Source organism: Vidua macroura, chromosome 5 (assembly GCF_024509145.1).
Source record: "Vidua macroura isolate BioBank_ID:100142 chromosome 5, ASM2450914v1, whole genome shotgun sequence".
In the NCBI taxonomy this organism is placed as follows: Eukaryota; Metazoa; Chordata; class Aves; order Passeriformes; family Viduidae; genus Vidua; species Vidua macroura.
Window position 1 is genome coordinate 39,559,141 of NC_071575.1, and position 15,620 is coordinate 39,574,760.

General features: G+C 38.4%; 1 protein-coding gene across 1 annotated transcript; it reads left to right on the forward strand.

Annotated features, from left to right (window-relative positions):
* The first annotated feature begins 7,479 nt into the window (after positions 1 to 7,479).
* Positions 7,480 to 10,913, forward strand: IFNG (interferon gamma). Its single transcript, XM_053978027.1, has 4 exons — positions 7,480 to 7,602; positions 9,549 to 9,617; positions 9,951 to 10,130; positions 10,788 to 10,913. Exons 1-4 carry the CDS (start codon positions 7,480 to 7,482, stop codon positions 10,911 to 10,913), a joined length of 498 nt encoding a protein of 165 aa, XP_053834002.1.
* Positions 10,914 to 15,620: the final 4,707 nt, after the last annotated feature.

Here is a 15,620-nt window from a genome sequence, read left to right on the forward strand (position 1 = left end):
ACAGGAAGCTGGTGCTTTAAAGTGGAAAGAAATCCTGTAATACACATGATATAATGCTCATAATGGGAAGTATCTCCAAAGGATATTATGGTGCTGAAAACAGAAAACTTTCAAATGTTTTATTCCTCTTGGAAGAATGAAGAAGAGAGGGTGAAAACAGAAGATTTCATATAGAAAAATCTGTAGACACTCCATGGTTGTAGCACAGGAGGTTTTACACAAGCCACCATTTAGACTGCTGCTGTGCCACCAGTTTTGCTGCTTTTCCATTGATATGGACTGAAACGAAAATTGAATGAGATTTAGAATTTGATTCTATTTTATAGGCAATGTATTTCAATCAGAATTTGGATATGTGGAAAAATCCCAGACAGTAGGAATACAGAGTAAAAATGTACACCACGTTTGTCCATCGCTGTCTGCTACATTGCCACAATTCTTTCCATATTTTAATACAAGAAAAAGAGTACTTTGGAATTTCACCTGACTTTCTCATGGTTAGCTCTCATGAGTACCTTATAGTTCCTAAATCATTCATATATTCAGACTGTGTTTTTTTGGAAAGCTGGAATACCAGTTTATACCAACTTGAAATATTGTGCAAGAAACAAGAAGAAAACTCTGATCGCCACTGCATATTGCAGTCCATGCAGAATTAGCAATGAGAAAACGTGCATTTTAGGTCTCTCCTTCCAGGCTCAGAATTCCTCATATATGTCAGTTCAACAGTCTTTAAAGGAAAAGAAAACGAAAAGACAGAATTATGCTGATTTTAGAAACAGGGACATGAACAGCTATCAACGAGGACAGATGTTCTCAGAAAAATATTTGTTATCATCTCCAGAAAATTATTTTAACACGTGTCCTGAATATTTATATTACTGGAGTGCTTAGACAATACAGAGCCAATAGTGATACAGTTAAGAATTTCCATAAAGTCCACCATATTGTGTGAGAAAGGCCAGCCCAGCACAGCTATTCCTGGCTATCCTCTTCTTCTTGGTCAAAGCAAAAGCTTAAACTCTTACTTACAGGATAGATGAGTACTCACACCATGAGGGGTAGTTATTTCCTGTTGCTAATTCAGAAAGGAATCATTAGTGTTTGGTGGGGAATTCCTGCATGGGTTTACCAAATTAAAAAGTGAAGGAAAGTATGAAACACGTGTCTTGTGTGAGTCAACATACCAAGATTTTAATGATTTTGAACTTACGCTCTAATCTGAATTGTATCCATCAGCTCATTATCTATTTAGATGTCTGTCTCTCTAGATGTCTAACACCATCAAGTGTTAGTTTCTTCTTCCTTTCCTTTCTTCAGAAGATTCAACAGCTGATGTGTGTGAGAAATTTTTGAGAGGAAAGAGGGATCAATAATATGCTTTTTCCTGTCTGCATTTGCATGCATACAGGAGTATGTAATGGAGGCCAAAGACCTTCCTTTTGTCATATTTCAGATTGTACAAACTAGTTTTCCAACTCTCTCTTCCAGCACTCCAAAGTGTCCCTGTATTGTAACGCAGGCAAACTCAGTGGGAAGAAATGATGATATTTGATTCTAGTTTAGAAGGTTGAATGATTTCTTTATTAAAACTATACTATAAAACATTAATATACTATTTAAAGGAGATACTTAAACTACAAACTTACTTGTTCTAACTACTATATCTAACTAACTCCCAACTCGTGACCCTCTTCTCGAGAGTCCAGACACAGGTGGAACTTATTGGCTATCAGGCTCAAACAGTCCTCACCAGAATCTAATCAAGCAATCACCCCAGGTAAACAATTCTCCAAACACATTCCACATGGGAAAAACAAGGAGCAGAAATAGAAATTGTTTTCTCTTTCTTTCCTCTGTGCTGCTCTATAAAAAAATCCTAAGAGAGAAAGAAATGTACTTACCCCATCCCTGGAATGGGCTGAAATTTTGTTTAGAAAATTTAAAAACAGTTAATTTTGAGCATTTCAGAACTTCCCTCTACCCAGAAATTTTGTCTTATTGATGCCTTAAGTTTTAGCTTTCATATTTTCCAGATTCTGTACTGCATTAATATATAAGTCTGAACTTCATACACAGTGTTAGCAAGGTTTCTTCACAGTTTAGTTAGACAAAATAATCCTTTTCGAGCGTGAGAACCAAGGACACCGTTGCAGCCTCAGGCCCAAAAAGTGTAAACGACAGCGAATTGAGGAGAGCAATCTGGGAGGATGGGACTTCATAACCTGAAGCTGTAATTGGACAATTAACCCCAGTACGTAAATGGACCAAAACTTATAAAAGTGTAAAAACTCATGACCCGTTGTCCATCTTGGGTGTAGCCATGGCCAGGCTCTTGTACTGCCCAAGGTGTATCCTTTGAAGGCCTTTTAATAAATACCTACTTGATTCCTTTAACTTGTCTAGCCTCTGCTATAGGTAGCCTCTCAAGGCATCATATAAAACAAAGTATCAACAAAAACAAAGTATCAACAACATTATCCTTACTGATCACTGGAAACATCCTCTAAATCACAGAGATCCAGTGGTCAGAAAGAGTAGCTACTTAAATCCTCCATGATGTATAGGCATACCCTTATCTGTAGGAGAGTGGTGGGTCAGTTCTTTTTATTTGATTTGATTTTTAGTTTTGATTTTTATTTGGTTTGATTGTTATTTTGTTTATTGGTTTGGGAGGTTTTGGGGGGGTTGTTTTTATTTATTTTTTGTTTGTTTGGTTTTGGTTTTGGTTTTGGTTTTTTTTTAGTAGGGAAAATGACAGCGTTACAATATGTTTGTAAGGGTCAGTTGCAAATTTGTAGGATCATAGGAAGGTTTGGGTTGGAAGAGACTTTAAAGTTCATGTAGTTCAAACTGCATGGGCAGGGAACCTTCCACTAGACCAGGTTGCTCAGAGCCCCATCCAACCTGGCCTTGAATGCTTCCAGGAACAGGGAACCCACAACATCTCTGTGTGATGTTCCATTGTCTCACCACCTTCACAGTACAGAATTTATTCCTAATGCTGAATAATCCCCTTCCCTCTGACAGTCTGAAGCCATTCCCCCTGTCCTATCACTACATGCCCTTGTAAAAAGTCCCTCTCCCTGTTTCTTTTAAGTTCCCTTAAGTCCTCCTTAGTCATGAAGCCTGATTATCAAGAAAGCTACGTTGCAGATCATAGCAACATGAATAACAATGTTTAGTAATTACATAGCGCTGGTACAATGTGTAGGCAAAGTTTAATCACTTAACACCCTCAAGTGTGACAACCCCCACTTCACCGCCCCAGCACTGTGAAGGAGGAAACAAAGGAATTTTTTCTGCTGCTTTGTAAGAAAAGGAGGCTGAGAGGTGAAGTGTGATAGAAGGTCAGAACGACAGCTCAGAGAGGGTTTTCCAACCATGGGCTGCTTTCCTGGGGCAGTGACAATAGAGAAAGCCACCGTGTTTTAGTGTAATGAAAGGCAGAGATCTGCTGAACTGGCATGGGCACTTGCTCACTAAACCACTCAGCACACTGAAGAGTATGCATAAAAGAAAAAAATGAAAGGGAAAAAGCTGTAATCAGGGGTCATAGTGAAATCTGACATGACTTTGCAAGGGCATCTTTGGGTATTTGGTGTAAGGTGTTGTATGAACAGAAGGGTGTGAAACCTCTGCTTTGCATGAAGAGTCAGATGACTTCCAGGCAGCAAAATGAAAAAATGCCATGGTTTCATTTCTTTCTGCATTTGGACCAGGTGATAATCTGTGACTATGGAGTCTCACAGAAGACCAATTCTATGCAGCACAAGATTTTTCAATCCTATTCTGACATCTCTTTCAACTAAATTAGGACAAGTGTTCAGACAAAGAGCTTGTGTTAGTGTTGAGTGTTCAGTCCACTTCAGCATGCACTCCTCAGATATCTGCTAAATAACACAGATAAAAAATTGCATGCTCTTAGGTGTCTCAGAAAGTGCAGTGATTTTCAGGATACCTCCTGCGTTGTTTGTAATGATGTTGGTTCTCAGGGCAGGCAGCGCAGGGGAGCCATCTGAATCTGGGTCTTCCTCACAAACCTGACTATTCACAGTTCTTGAGCAACACGACATACACTGGACAATGGTGATCTGGTTCATAATTTTTGGGCAGAATGGGAAGCAAAACAGGGCTGGAAGAGACACAGGACCCTCGTGTTCTAACCACCTGCTGTAGGCCGTTGTCTAATTTCAAAATTATTTGGAGACATGATACTGTGTGTCAACAGAAAAGAATATTATGAGACTGGTATGTCAACCTTAATGTGGCATCATTTATTAAAATGTAATGAATTTGGAAAAGGGATGCTATATTTCTGTATTAAAATACATTTCAGTGCAGCTGATGATTTACCGCAGAACATTCAACACTTCATGTGATAATTTGAATGTGGAGGTTAGTAAAATGTTTGATTCTAGCCTCCCCAGGCAGGAGAGTGTACCTAAAATTCAGACCTGCACTCAGAAGATACTATAACAGAGAAAGATGTCATGGCTTTTTTCTTTGCTTTTTGCTTAATTTCTTGCCTCAGTCTGTGATAAAATACTTGTAGCGCTGCATTGTGGGCAAAGCACTACAATGGGACTAGAAGACCCTGTTTGTGCTCCTAGATTTGCCTTTCTCAGAGGCTGAATGATCATGAATCATGCCATTGCTCTGTGCTTTTTTTCTTACCTGCAAAACTGGATGCTTGGCAAGTGGCCTTCTCTGAAGTGTGAGGAGATTTAGTGATCAAATTAGCCAAGTAACCCACCAAAACTATAACAACTATAAGTATCGACAAAATGTGAGTTGGCAAAATCCTTTTTTTCCGATACTTTATCCTCCTGCTATTCTTAGAAGAGTAATTGTAATGTGAGACCAAAGAGAGATCATCTGAGGGGCACAGCTCGCTGTGGATGAGATGTGTGTCTGACAAGTTTAACAGAGCAGCCTAACCCAGCACAGTCATTCTCGGTGAATAGTTCTCTGTAGAGGCACTATTCCTGACTTAATAGTTCACCTCTTGGAATTACATCTGCTTGGCTGGACAATAACAGGTGTTAGTTGTGTTCAACTGCATTGTGATTTGTTCTTAATGTATTAGGAAGACTGAGCTGGTTGAGTAAAGAATCTTTCCCAAACTTCCTTCTTTCAGGTCTTCTTTTCTCTCTAGGTAATTCAGCCCAAAAGCACTGTTCAAATTAGAATGCGTAATGGCAAAATCTGGGCTTCATGACTCAGTCCCTCTTCCAGCTGTATGTCTCTGACTGCATAAAGAGTGCCATAGGTAACAGGAATCATTTTCACTCTCCCATTTCACGTGTCCTTTCTAAAACTTTGCCAAAGAATTACTCTTTGACTCATGGCCAGTCAATGAACCTCAGCAGGTGTCCCCATCTTGTAAAATATGCTTGATCTTCCTGTGTGTATAAGACTACATTTATCTGAGCCATACCATACCCTTGTGCTTGCTTGGCATAGCAAACCAGATGTTTCAATCAATGGGTTTGTTCCGTATGCTGGCATTTGTGAATTCACTTTGAATTCTGAGTCCACTTTGAATTTTGGTGGGACCTCCATTAAAAGGCATGTGAATGTGGTGTTTGGGAACATGGTTTAGTAGTGGACTCAGTAGTGGTAGTGCTAGGTTAGAGGTTGCACTCAATGACCTTCGTTTTCCAAATGAAATGATTCTATGATTGTAATTTTTGGCACAGAAACACAGAATAAAAATGGTTTGAGTTGCAAGGGACTTTTGAAGATTATCTAGTCTAACTTCTCCGCCATGGGTGGGCATGTTAACTTTGCATTTGTTTACAGTGCTTTGAAGCATCCTTGAATAGCACTATTACCTTGCCTTCATGTCAACACTTCCAGCAATTAAGTTATTACTTAATCAGTTATAACTTCTTAAACTAAAACAAAGATGTGCATTGCATAATGTTACCACCTCAAGCAGATTATAGCATGAATTGTTGTGCAGTACCATGTTTGTTGTGAGATGTGTCCCATCTGTCTATGCTGCTGTTCCCAGGGAATTCTTGCATGCAGCTTTTGGGCCTACCATTGTTGGTGAAATTTGGTTCTTCCTGAAAAATGACAATTTCCCTGGTAGTAGTAGTCTAGGTCTATTCTACAGATGGATGTCCTCTTTCAAGCAGCAAATGAAAAAGATTTGATGGCATTAGTGGTCATTAGTTGAGATGGAAGGAACGTCTGGGAAAAGGGAGAGTTTCTTCCAAGGAATATCCAAAGAGTCATATGGGGCTGAGATGGAGAGTTCTAATCTTACCTGTTTGGAACCACTTTAATTTTCATCTGTTTCTGATGAACTACAGACATCTTCCATTGCAGCCTGTGTGAACTGAGCCTACAAGTGCCCTCTTCCTGATTCTTTCTCTTTTCTTTTCCCTATGGGCCCCTTCTTTCTTTCTTTCCCTTGTAGGCTCCTACCTACCCTCCATTAATGTACTGCAGTCTAAAATTATCTGTTTTCTTCATAAGCCTTCTCAGAACAAGCTCTTTTCCCATTATATCCATCAAGCAGAGTTTAGTTCCTATGCAAAAATGTTTTCCCCAGCTATCCTCAATGGAGTTATTTCAGGGTCTGTATGCACTCAGAGACCACCCTGTCTGTCTTCTTCAATGGGGCTTGTTTTCATCTGTGTCTTTCTCTTTTCACATTCTACACACATTAGTGCAAGTGAAATGGCAGGTGGGGAACTTTAATCATTGCCAAGCAGAAATGAGTATCTTAAGTACTAAATACTCAGCCCCCACAGACAGTAGACAAGCATAGAGGAATTTAATATGATCCATCATTGCATTCACGCTGGAACCTTGTTTGTCCTATTCTGAATCTGGATGTGAAGAATGCAAAAGAAGCAAAATTGCACTTTAGACCATGGAAAGGAGTGTGTTTCACAAAGGACAGCAGCAGAAGGAATGTTTAAATCTCTAAGTGTCTGTATAGAACGCCATGGCAAACTCAGTGGTTACTTTAAAAGAATACCAGAAATGAGTTGACTGTTGCACTGACCCTTTAACCACAAGATAAGATTTTTTTTCAGATGGTGTGTAAGAATAGGTTTGAGCCACAATGCATATTCCTCGACCAGTACTGTAATTTCCCCCTTTTCCCCAGCCACGTGTAAATGAAACTTCATAGTCTGCCACGTAAACGTTACCCATTGATGAACCACTGAAAATTTTTCCAGGACCATGCTTTAAAAAAGACGCTTTCGAGGGATTCCCTTGATTAGCCAAAAAACCAAGGGTTGTTATCTAACACTATCTTGTCTAAATATACACAGCCTGTGATGATGAAACAAAAAAAAATTTCAAGACCAGGTATAAATACCACTGACAGGATGATGAAGTTCAGTCATCTACTTGCTTCTAATAGATTTAACTATTAGAAGTTGAAGCTCTCTGCTCTTAGACCTGATCTCCCAGAACTGATCTGAGCAGTTTAACTGAACCATCTTAAAGAAAATGGCTTTCCAAACCTACAGCTTGTTTGTTCTGTCTGTCATCATGATTTCTTTTGGACATGTTGAAAATAGATTGAATCTTCTTCAACTTCAAAATGATATAGACAAACTGAAAGCTGATTTCGTAAGTAAAGTCTTCTACTGCATTTCTCTTCTCTTGCTGCTTGTGCTTTACATATAGTCCAAACTTGAGCACTGCTTGACATACTCAATATGTACCAACAGAGGGTAATCATGGAAATAATTTTTTGATCATACCTTTTTTTAACAAGAATATGGATATTTTTTTTTTTTTGCTTTACTAAGTTATTTCATTTACCCAGTTCAGTTTTTCAATAGTTATAGTTACTGTAGTAATTTGAATTTATTTTAAGGATGTTTTTTCTTTCACAATAGCTTGTTCTAGCTCAATTCAGCTTTGATTACATGGAACACTTTGTAACAAGAAATCTTAATGTAATTTATGGTGAATATATTAATCTTTATTCAGTTCTGACTAGATGAAATTTACCGACTCTTTAAATTTTATGTTAGCAATGTCAATGGGAGATTTAGTACAAGTTAGCAATATAAAAAAACTGGACATGAATTTTTGCTTTAACAAATGCATTTGCTACTTACTTTAAGTTGTCGTAGTGTATTACTCAAAGGTGATTTCTACTTATTCTTTTGCATCCTCCAGTCATTTTACTTCACAGGTGTGTCTATGATCTGGCAAGGGAATGTAACCTGGCAGGATATTCTTTGTTGTCAAATAGAATTTTGGTAACTTGATAACTGTAATGTTAATTCACCAATCTTCATCTGGGAGGCATTGAAGCAGTACACAGCTGAATTCAGCAGGGATTAGTCACAGAGACAGCAGATCTACAATAGAGTCACTTTTCATTAACAACTTTTATTTTCAATATATTTTTGTTGGTGTTTTCCCCCTCTAAATGCAATGAAACAACTGCAACAGTCTGCTCTTATTTTCAGCTCTGACTTTTCCATGATTTTGTCATAACTTTGCACAAATGACAGTTGAAATTCAGTAGTCATAGAACTGAAGTGGTAAAGACTAGTGTGATACTTCAGTGTTTGCAGGAAACTGGCTGTAAAAGTGGCATTATGTCTTAAATTTGTGATTAGCATAGACCAGGGAGAGTCTTACTAGAATATATACAACTCTGTGGAAGAGATCCTGAGCCATAGTGAGCTTTTTGCACTGACATTAAAACTTTGCTCCACAGCAGGTGCTCCCCACCTTTCAGAAGTAGAAAAAAAATCAGTTTGGTAGTGTGCTCATCATGGGGAGCCAATCAGCCTAGGAGGCTCCTGTCAGACTGCAAGTTTTCTCTTTGCACTCACCATGTTTAAATTACTGAGCAGACAAAAGAAGGAAATAGTCAGTGTTGTATACAAAAAGGAAAAAAAAAGACACACAGAAGAGGAAATTATGCAGTTTGTCTTTCCTTGGTAGGAGAGTTGTATTGCTCTTTTTTTCCTAGAACCTGTTGCCAACATCTGATGGTTAAACTCCATCCCTGTAAGCCTCTCAGTAGCCCACTAATCTTGCATATCCCCATACCTGAGTGTGGGTACTGGGATATTCTCCAGTTCTGCATATTATAGTTTCATTCTAAAAACAGCTCATTCTTGTTCCATATGACATTTTACTGAGACTGTATGAATTTAGGGTCACAAATTACAAACTGCTGGACTTTGACTTGCCAGAAAACATACCAAGATCAGACCTAATGATTTTCTAGCCAGTTGCTGTGCTTATGAGCTTTTATTTTCATCTGTCAATAACAAAACTTACAGGGAGCATTTGGGAAAATAGATGTGCTAAACATCTCTATTCAGATGAGTTGTAGCAGGAGAAGACATTGAAAAGAGGACTAATACTATTCCTGATACCAGGCAGCCAAGCAATGGGACTTGGTGGTTAGAGAAGTGAAAGCATTGGGATAGCTATAGCCCAGATGAGCAAAAATCTGAATTTTGATGCTCATTTGAATGAAGAATACAAATTTGCCTTGTGATAAATATTGTTTATGTAATAGATATGTTTGTTCTTTTTTGCAGAACTCAAGTCATTCTGATGTAGCTGATGGTGGACCTATTTTTACGGAAAGGCTGTCAAGCTGGACAGAGGTGAGTCAAAACCAGATATGATGAAGCATCTCAGGCACTTTTTTGGTACAAAGCAGCTCCCAGAACCAGTGTAATCAGCTGCAGTAGAATGAACAGGAGCAGAGTTCTTTTGGTAGCTTGGAAATGAGACAAAAATCCCCATAAAAACACTTTATACCACACCGTGAACTGATCTAGAGGTATAGTCAAGCCCAGAGATGAGTTGCAACATCTTCTTTATAATTTTGTTTCAAGCAGCAGAGAACCTCTGTATGCTGTGTTTTATCTTCCTTCCTTCCTTTCCCTGTTGATGGGCACTCACAGACACTTCTTTTTTATCAAACTTTTCAACAGAGAAATGAAAAAAGGATCATCCTGAGTCAGATTATTTCCATGTACTTGAAAATGCTTGAAAACACTGACAGGTCAAAGGCTCATGTCAGGAACATAGCTGAGGAGCTCCATACTCTGAAAGAAAGCCTTACTGATGGCTCAAAGAAGATAGAAGATCTCAAGGACCTGACAAAACTGCAGGTAAGGCTCTTCCTTTTCCTCCAAAGCTTGTGGCATTATATTTTCCAGTTGTGATTTGAATGTGATTTAAGCTAATAATGCATCAGTAACCTATATGATAATCCCTGTGTAGCTCAGTTCATGCTGAAAAACCAAACATTTCCAGCTGCAGGCTCTACAACGAGGGGTAGTGCTGAGACTTGCTGCAACCTGGCACAGAGGAGCTGGCAGCACTGTCACACAGTCTGTACACCAGAGCTGCCACTGACACAGCCCTTTGTGGTATAGAAATTGGTTGGGAAAATTGTGCCTGGCTATGGAATGCTCTGTGGCTGTGGGAGCACTTGGCTCATGGTGCTTGTGCCAGTGGCACACACCACCAACCTCCTCAGAGGTCGGCAGACAATGCCCCAATGCAGTCACTGCTTTTAACTGCAGGGTAGCTCTGTTTCACAGAATGTGGCTGCTCTGCGGCAGATTGCAAAGTAGCACAGAAAGTGGAAAACAAAAATCTGTGACACAGTGGCTCTTTGCTATGGGAATTAGGTAGTAGGGAATTGAAAATAGCAGATGTCCATCTGTTTTACCCTGGTAGCAGGGTAGCCCATGTGTTGTGGTCAGTAAACAATTATAGCTCTTGGCATGACTTTTGTTCCATTTGTTTCTTGCTTATTACAGATGAGTGACTTGAAAGTTCAGCGCAAGGCCGTAAATGAGCTGTTCAGTGTCTTACAAAAACTGGGGGATACCTCAAGTTCTCACAAAAGAAAAAGAAGCCAGTTTCAGAGGCTGTGCAAATGCTAATGCCATCTTATGATCTTCTATACTGAGCTACTGTGCAAATCTTGTTGGGACAAGATTTTTTTTAATTTCAATCTTTGTATTGATTTTTTATACATTTATTTATTAATATTTAAGTGTCTTAAGTAATTATTTATAAAGAAATACTAATCAAAGTATTTATACTCCCTAATATTATATAAGAAATAACTTTGTCTTAAAATCCTGTCTATTTGTTATATGTTGCTGACCTGAAAACAGAGAATGAGACAATGTTTACCCAGGTTCCATATGGAAACCTTGAAATTACATTATAATGGTACCCAGCTTTCCATCTGGTGCTGTCTTGAGAGAGGGATGCTATGAGATTAGGCTCATCTATTTGGCATGGAGATACAAGCACCAGTATTAGGAAGTTATTCAGGAAAAACATATTTATGTCTGCTTACTATTAAACATATCTAAATCCAAATCAAGCAAGTAGACATACTTAAAGATAAGCAAATGTTGAAGAAAATTTCTGAACTAGAGGACTAATGGTTAATTGCTGGTTACTATTATTATTATTATTATTATTATTATTATTATTATTATGCACTGAAGTTACCAGGAGGGCAGTCTACTTAATATCTCAGGAGAATGTGACTAACTGTATTGCACTGACTTAACTTAAACTCTCAGATTTTAAAAATTTCTGTTGGGTTTTTTTTTTGTACTGAACCACTCAAGTGTGTCTGTTGTAATTTAATTTATTTGGACATAATAGTATGGAAGTTTTTCTCTCAAGGACTATATTTTTGCACTGGAATATTATTAAAAAGTTTGGATTTTTCAATAGAGATTTTTTGAAATTTGAATTTTAAATAAATAAATAAATAGATAAATCTTAAAAGTGTGTTTTCATGTTTATTTACCATCATCTACGTGAAAAGTAAAACTCTAATTTTGTTCTACATTTTCACAAAGATCAGTCCTACCCAGACATATAAAACATACTTAGTTTCCTCCATATTTTTAAAGAAATACAGTAGAAGAGTCTAAAATTCTCAAGGTTTTCTTGTATCTGTTTGAGAAAACATAATTTTGCTTGTGGGAAGGCACTGATAATTTGAAATTTGTTGTTACTCTGATCTAAGATAAAAAAACACTCTCAAATTTCTCTGCATGTCAAAGTTACAGAGCCCAGATTGAGCTCAGGCCATCTGCTGGGCTCTCTGCAAGTGCTGTAAGCTGGAGGAATGGGGCAGCTTGGGCAGGTCTCACAGGTTTCCGAATTCTCGGGTCCTCAGGGCTCTACCATGGAAATTTTCTGGGGGTAGGCTGGCTGAACTGACTGGGAATGGGGCAGATTTTTCTTTGCATTCCTGCCAGCATAAGACTTCTAACTACTCCCTGAGCATTGACTGAGTCCATAAAATCCAGAAATAGCATCACATCATGCCTGAAGTTTAGTTGCAGTAAGTCCTACAAGGTTAGCTGTAATTGTTGCAGTTATTCCTACTCCCATGTGCTCAGCTGTCTCCTGCTGTTCAAGATAACTTCATTCATATCCACATTTGACAGCCATAACAAGTGACTGTTATCCTGGAGACTCCAACTGATTTTGAAGGAAACAGCTGTTCTTGTTTATATTCATCACAGACATGCATATGCATGGCAGATGCAAGTGAAGTTCCTCCTGTAGGATTTCTCCAGTTCGAGGACTAAGCATGAGAAGCCTCAGTAAGCATTTAACTTTGACAATGTGTCCTTCCGTGTTCATGCTCCTTCATGAGGTATTAAAGGAGACTAACTCTCTTTTGGGGATACACAGCCAGGTGCAGCAAGTCCTATTGAAAAAAACCACAAAAAACAAAAAAACAAAAAAACCCAACCAAACAAAAAAACCCACACAAACAAACAAACAAACAAAAAAAACAAAAGAAGAAAGAAAATTAAAAAGAAATTAAAGAAAAGGAAGAAGAGAAGAGAAGAGAAGAGAAGAGAAGAGAAGAGAAGAGAAGAGAAGAGAAGAGAAGAGAAGAGAAGAGAAGAGAAGAGAAGAGAAGGAAAATTGAAAAACCTAACAGAAGAGTTTAAGTTTCATTAGTCATTGGCAGGGAGACAGTGTGTTTCCCCACCACTCCTGAGTGAATTAATACTCTATTTCTTGAATTTAAAACCAAGACTTCTTTATTAGACTATTAACTGAAAAATCTACAGTCCTTCTACACCTTGCTGTATGATTCCATGGTAACAAACTTAAGGCAATTGCATACAGAAGAAATAACTTTTCCCAATCCAGCCTGCTTTAGCTGTGTGTACCCCACCCTGTGTGTAAGTGTCCCAAAGGCGTGTGGATGTGACACCTGGGGATGCAGTTTAGGGGTGAACACAATGGTGTTGCATTAACAGTTGGATTCTATATTCCTAGAGATCTTTTCCAACCTTAATAATACCATGATTAAAAATGTGTGTACCCAACCCTGTGCTCTGCTGTCCCCTGCATTCCTGAAGTTATCACATTAAATTTGGCTCAAAACAGCAAGTGTTTTGTGGGGAGGTTTTGCTCAGTCACACAATTTCCTGAGTTCTCCTCATCCTAGTGTGGGGTATCAAACTGCCATCAGCAGTTTGAGAAAGGGGAGATGTGAATTAAGCTTGCTGATGTAGTAGGTTAACTAGCACATGGTACTAGGTTCATGTTAACTTGATGTACTAGGTTCATGTTAACTTCATCATTCATATTCACAATTAAGTTTGGTGACATAGTAAGCTATTAATATTCATAACTAAGTTTGCTGATGTACTAAGTTATGCACAACACAGAGGAGGTCCAGCTCCAGAAAACTATTGAAGTACTACAAAATACAGAGTGACAATGTGATAAAATGGCAGATTAAAATTGGGGCTAGTAGCATGCAGGAATAGAGAGCAAGGACAGAATTAATGTGCTACGGAAGTGATGCATAAAACAGAGTGAGATTCTTCAGACAATTGTCTTTCCTTTTGATTTTTTTTTCTTTCTAATTTTAACCTCTAAGTAGTCAATTATATCTTTTCACACCCAATCATGCGCATGTGTTAGCACTCTCAGATCCTGTAGGTGGAAGAAATTGCACTGACCTTCAGTCAAAAATGTTCAAAGCTTCTGCTATGTATTTCTAAAGAAATATCTATGGGAGCCATTAAAATTAATTTCACCCTTACATTCAGCTTAGCTGGAAGTGCCCTCCTCACTTGTGAGGAATGACGTAGAAAAGGAGATCCAGGACTCCTGTGAAAGTAGACATATAAGAGATGACATGTTTTCATGTTTAAAGTGATTCACCTAATTTGTATAGTATACAATTATATACCACACAAAAAAGGCATGGGATGGGATGGGATGGGATGGGATGGGATGGGATGGGACGGGATGGAAAAATGGCTTTGCAGAGGCTGATTTTTATTATATTATTCTCTAACACTATTATCACAGTAACAGAACAAAGTGAGGAATGTCCAGCAGTTTATCTTCAGCACTCTATGGAAATTGCACAGACTTACACTGGGCACAGAAAAGTCAGATCATATGAGAACTTATTGTTTAAATTTCTTTGAATGGTTAGATAATTTTGGTAGCACCACTGAATCTCTACAACGTGTAGTGTCAGGTTTAACATGAGAGGTTTCAACATGCTTTAAAAAATTCCAGTTTCCTGGAATATTCCAGGAAATAAGGATATTTTGGAGGAAAAAAAAAAAGAATAAAAAAATAATCCAACTAATCAGTTAAAGAAACAAACAAAAAAAACAAGTCATCAAACTACTGAAATGAGAACATACAAACACATTTTGTCGGCAGTGACAGCTGCTACTCCATCTCTGCACTGCTCATTCCTTCATTACTTCTCTGCTACCCCACACTAGGATGAGGAGAACTCAGGAAATTGTGTGACTGAGCAAAACCTCCCCACAAAACACTTGCTGTTTTGAGCCAAATTTAATGTGATAACTTCAGGAGTGCAGGGGACAGCAGAGCACAGGGTTGGGTACACACATTTTTAATCATGGTATTATTAAGGTTGGAAAAGATCTCTAGGAATATAGAATCCAACTGTTAATGCAACACCATTGTGTTCACCCCTAAACTGCATCCCCAGGTGTCACATCCACATGCCTTTGGGACACTTACAGAGGTGGTGATCCCAGCACTTCCTTGTGCAGCCTATTCCAGTGCATGACCAATGGCACAGCCCTCAAGCAAGCCCTCTCATGACTGAAGCCACTTAACTGCAAAAACCATTCACTGATTTCTGCTCCTTTTTTCTTATATTCTAACCATTTGCATTTTTATATAAGGAGATTCTTATAATGTAATAGCTCAATTTCTTTGGTAGCTTTACAGTGAGACTCATCAGGGATCCTTTTGAAGCTCAAAGACATGGTTGTGTTTTGTCTACCCCTCGTCTGTGTTCCCTGACTCTTCACTAAACTCTACTATAAACAATAAGTGTGGTAGATCATGTCACAAATGTCACAATATTTACTATTTCCTTTTGCACCACATTTATCCATGGGCTCACTCTGTCTTGGTACTGTGCAGTAAGGATGTCAGTTTTAAAACCAGTTTTACTGGTTAGCAGTTTTCTGCAATTCCCTTGATGCCTTTTGGAAAATTAATATCCAAGAAGTCCACTTTGTGCATGCCTGGTGTAGGGGCAGACTCAAGAGTGGGTTGGATCCTGCAAACCACCCTTTCTCCACCTT

Excerpts from the sequence above, each read along its gene's own strand:
- IFNG (XM_053978027.1), top strand. The coding sequence starts at position 7,480 with ATGGCTTTCCAAACCTACAGCTTGTTTGTTCTGTCTGTCATCATGATT. Across the intron at positions 7,603-9,548 it reads ACAAACTGAAAGCTGATTTC|AACTCAAGTCATTCTGATGT; the intron begins GTAAGTAAAGTC and ends TCTTTTTTGCAG. Across the intron at positions 10,131-10,787 it reads AGGACCTGACAAAACTGCAG|ATGAGTGACTTGAAAGTTCA; the intron begins GTAAGGCTCTTC and ends TGCTTATTACAG.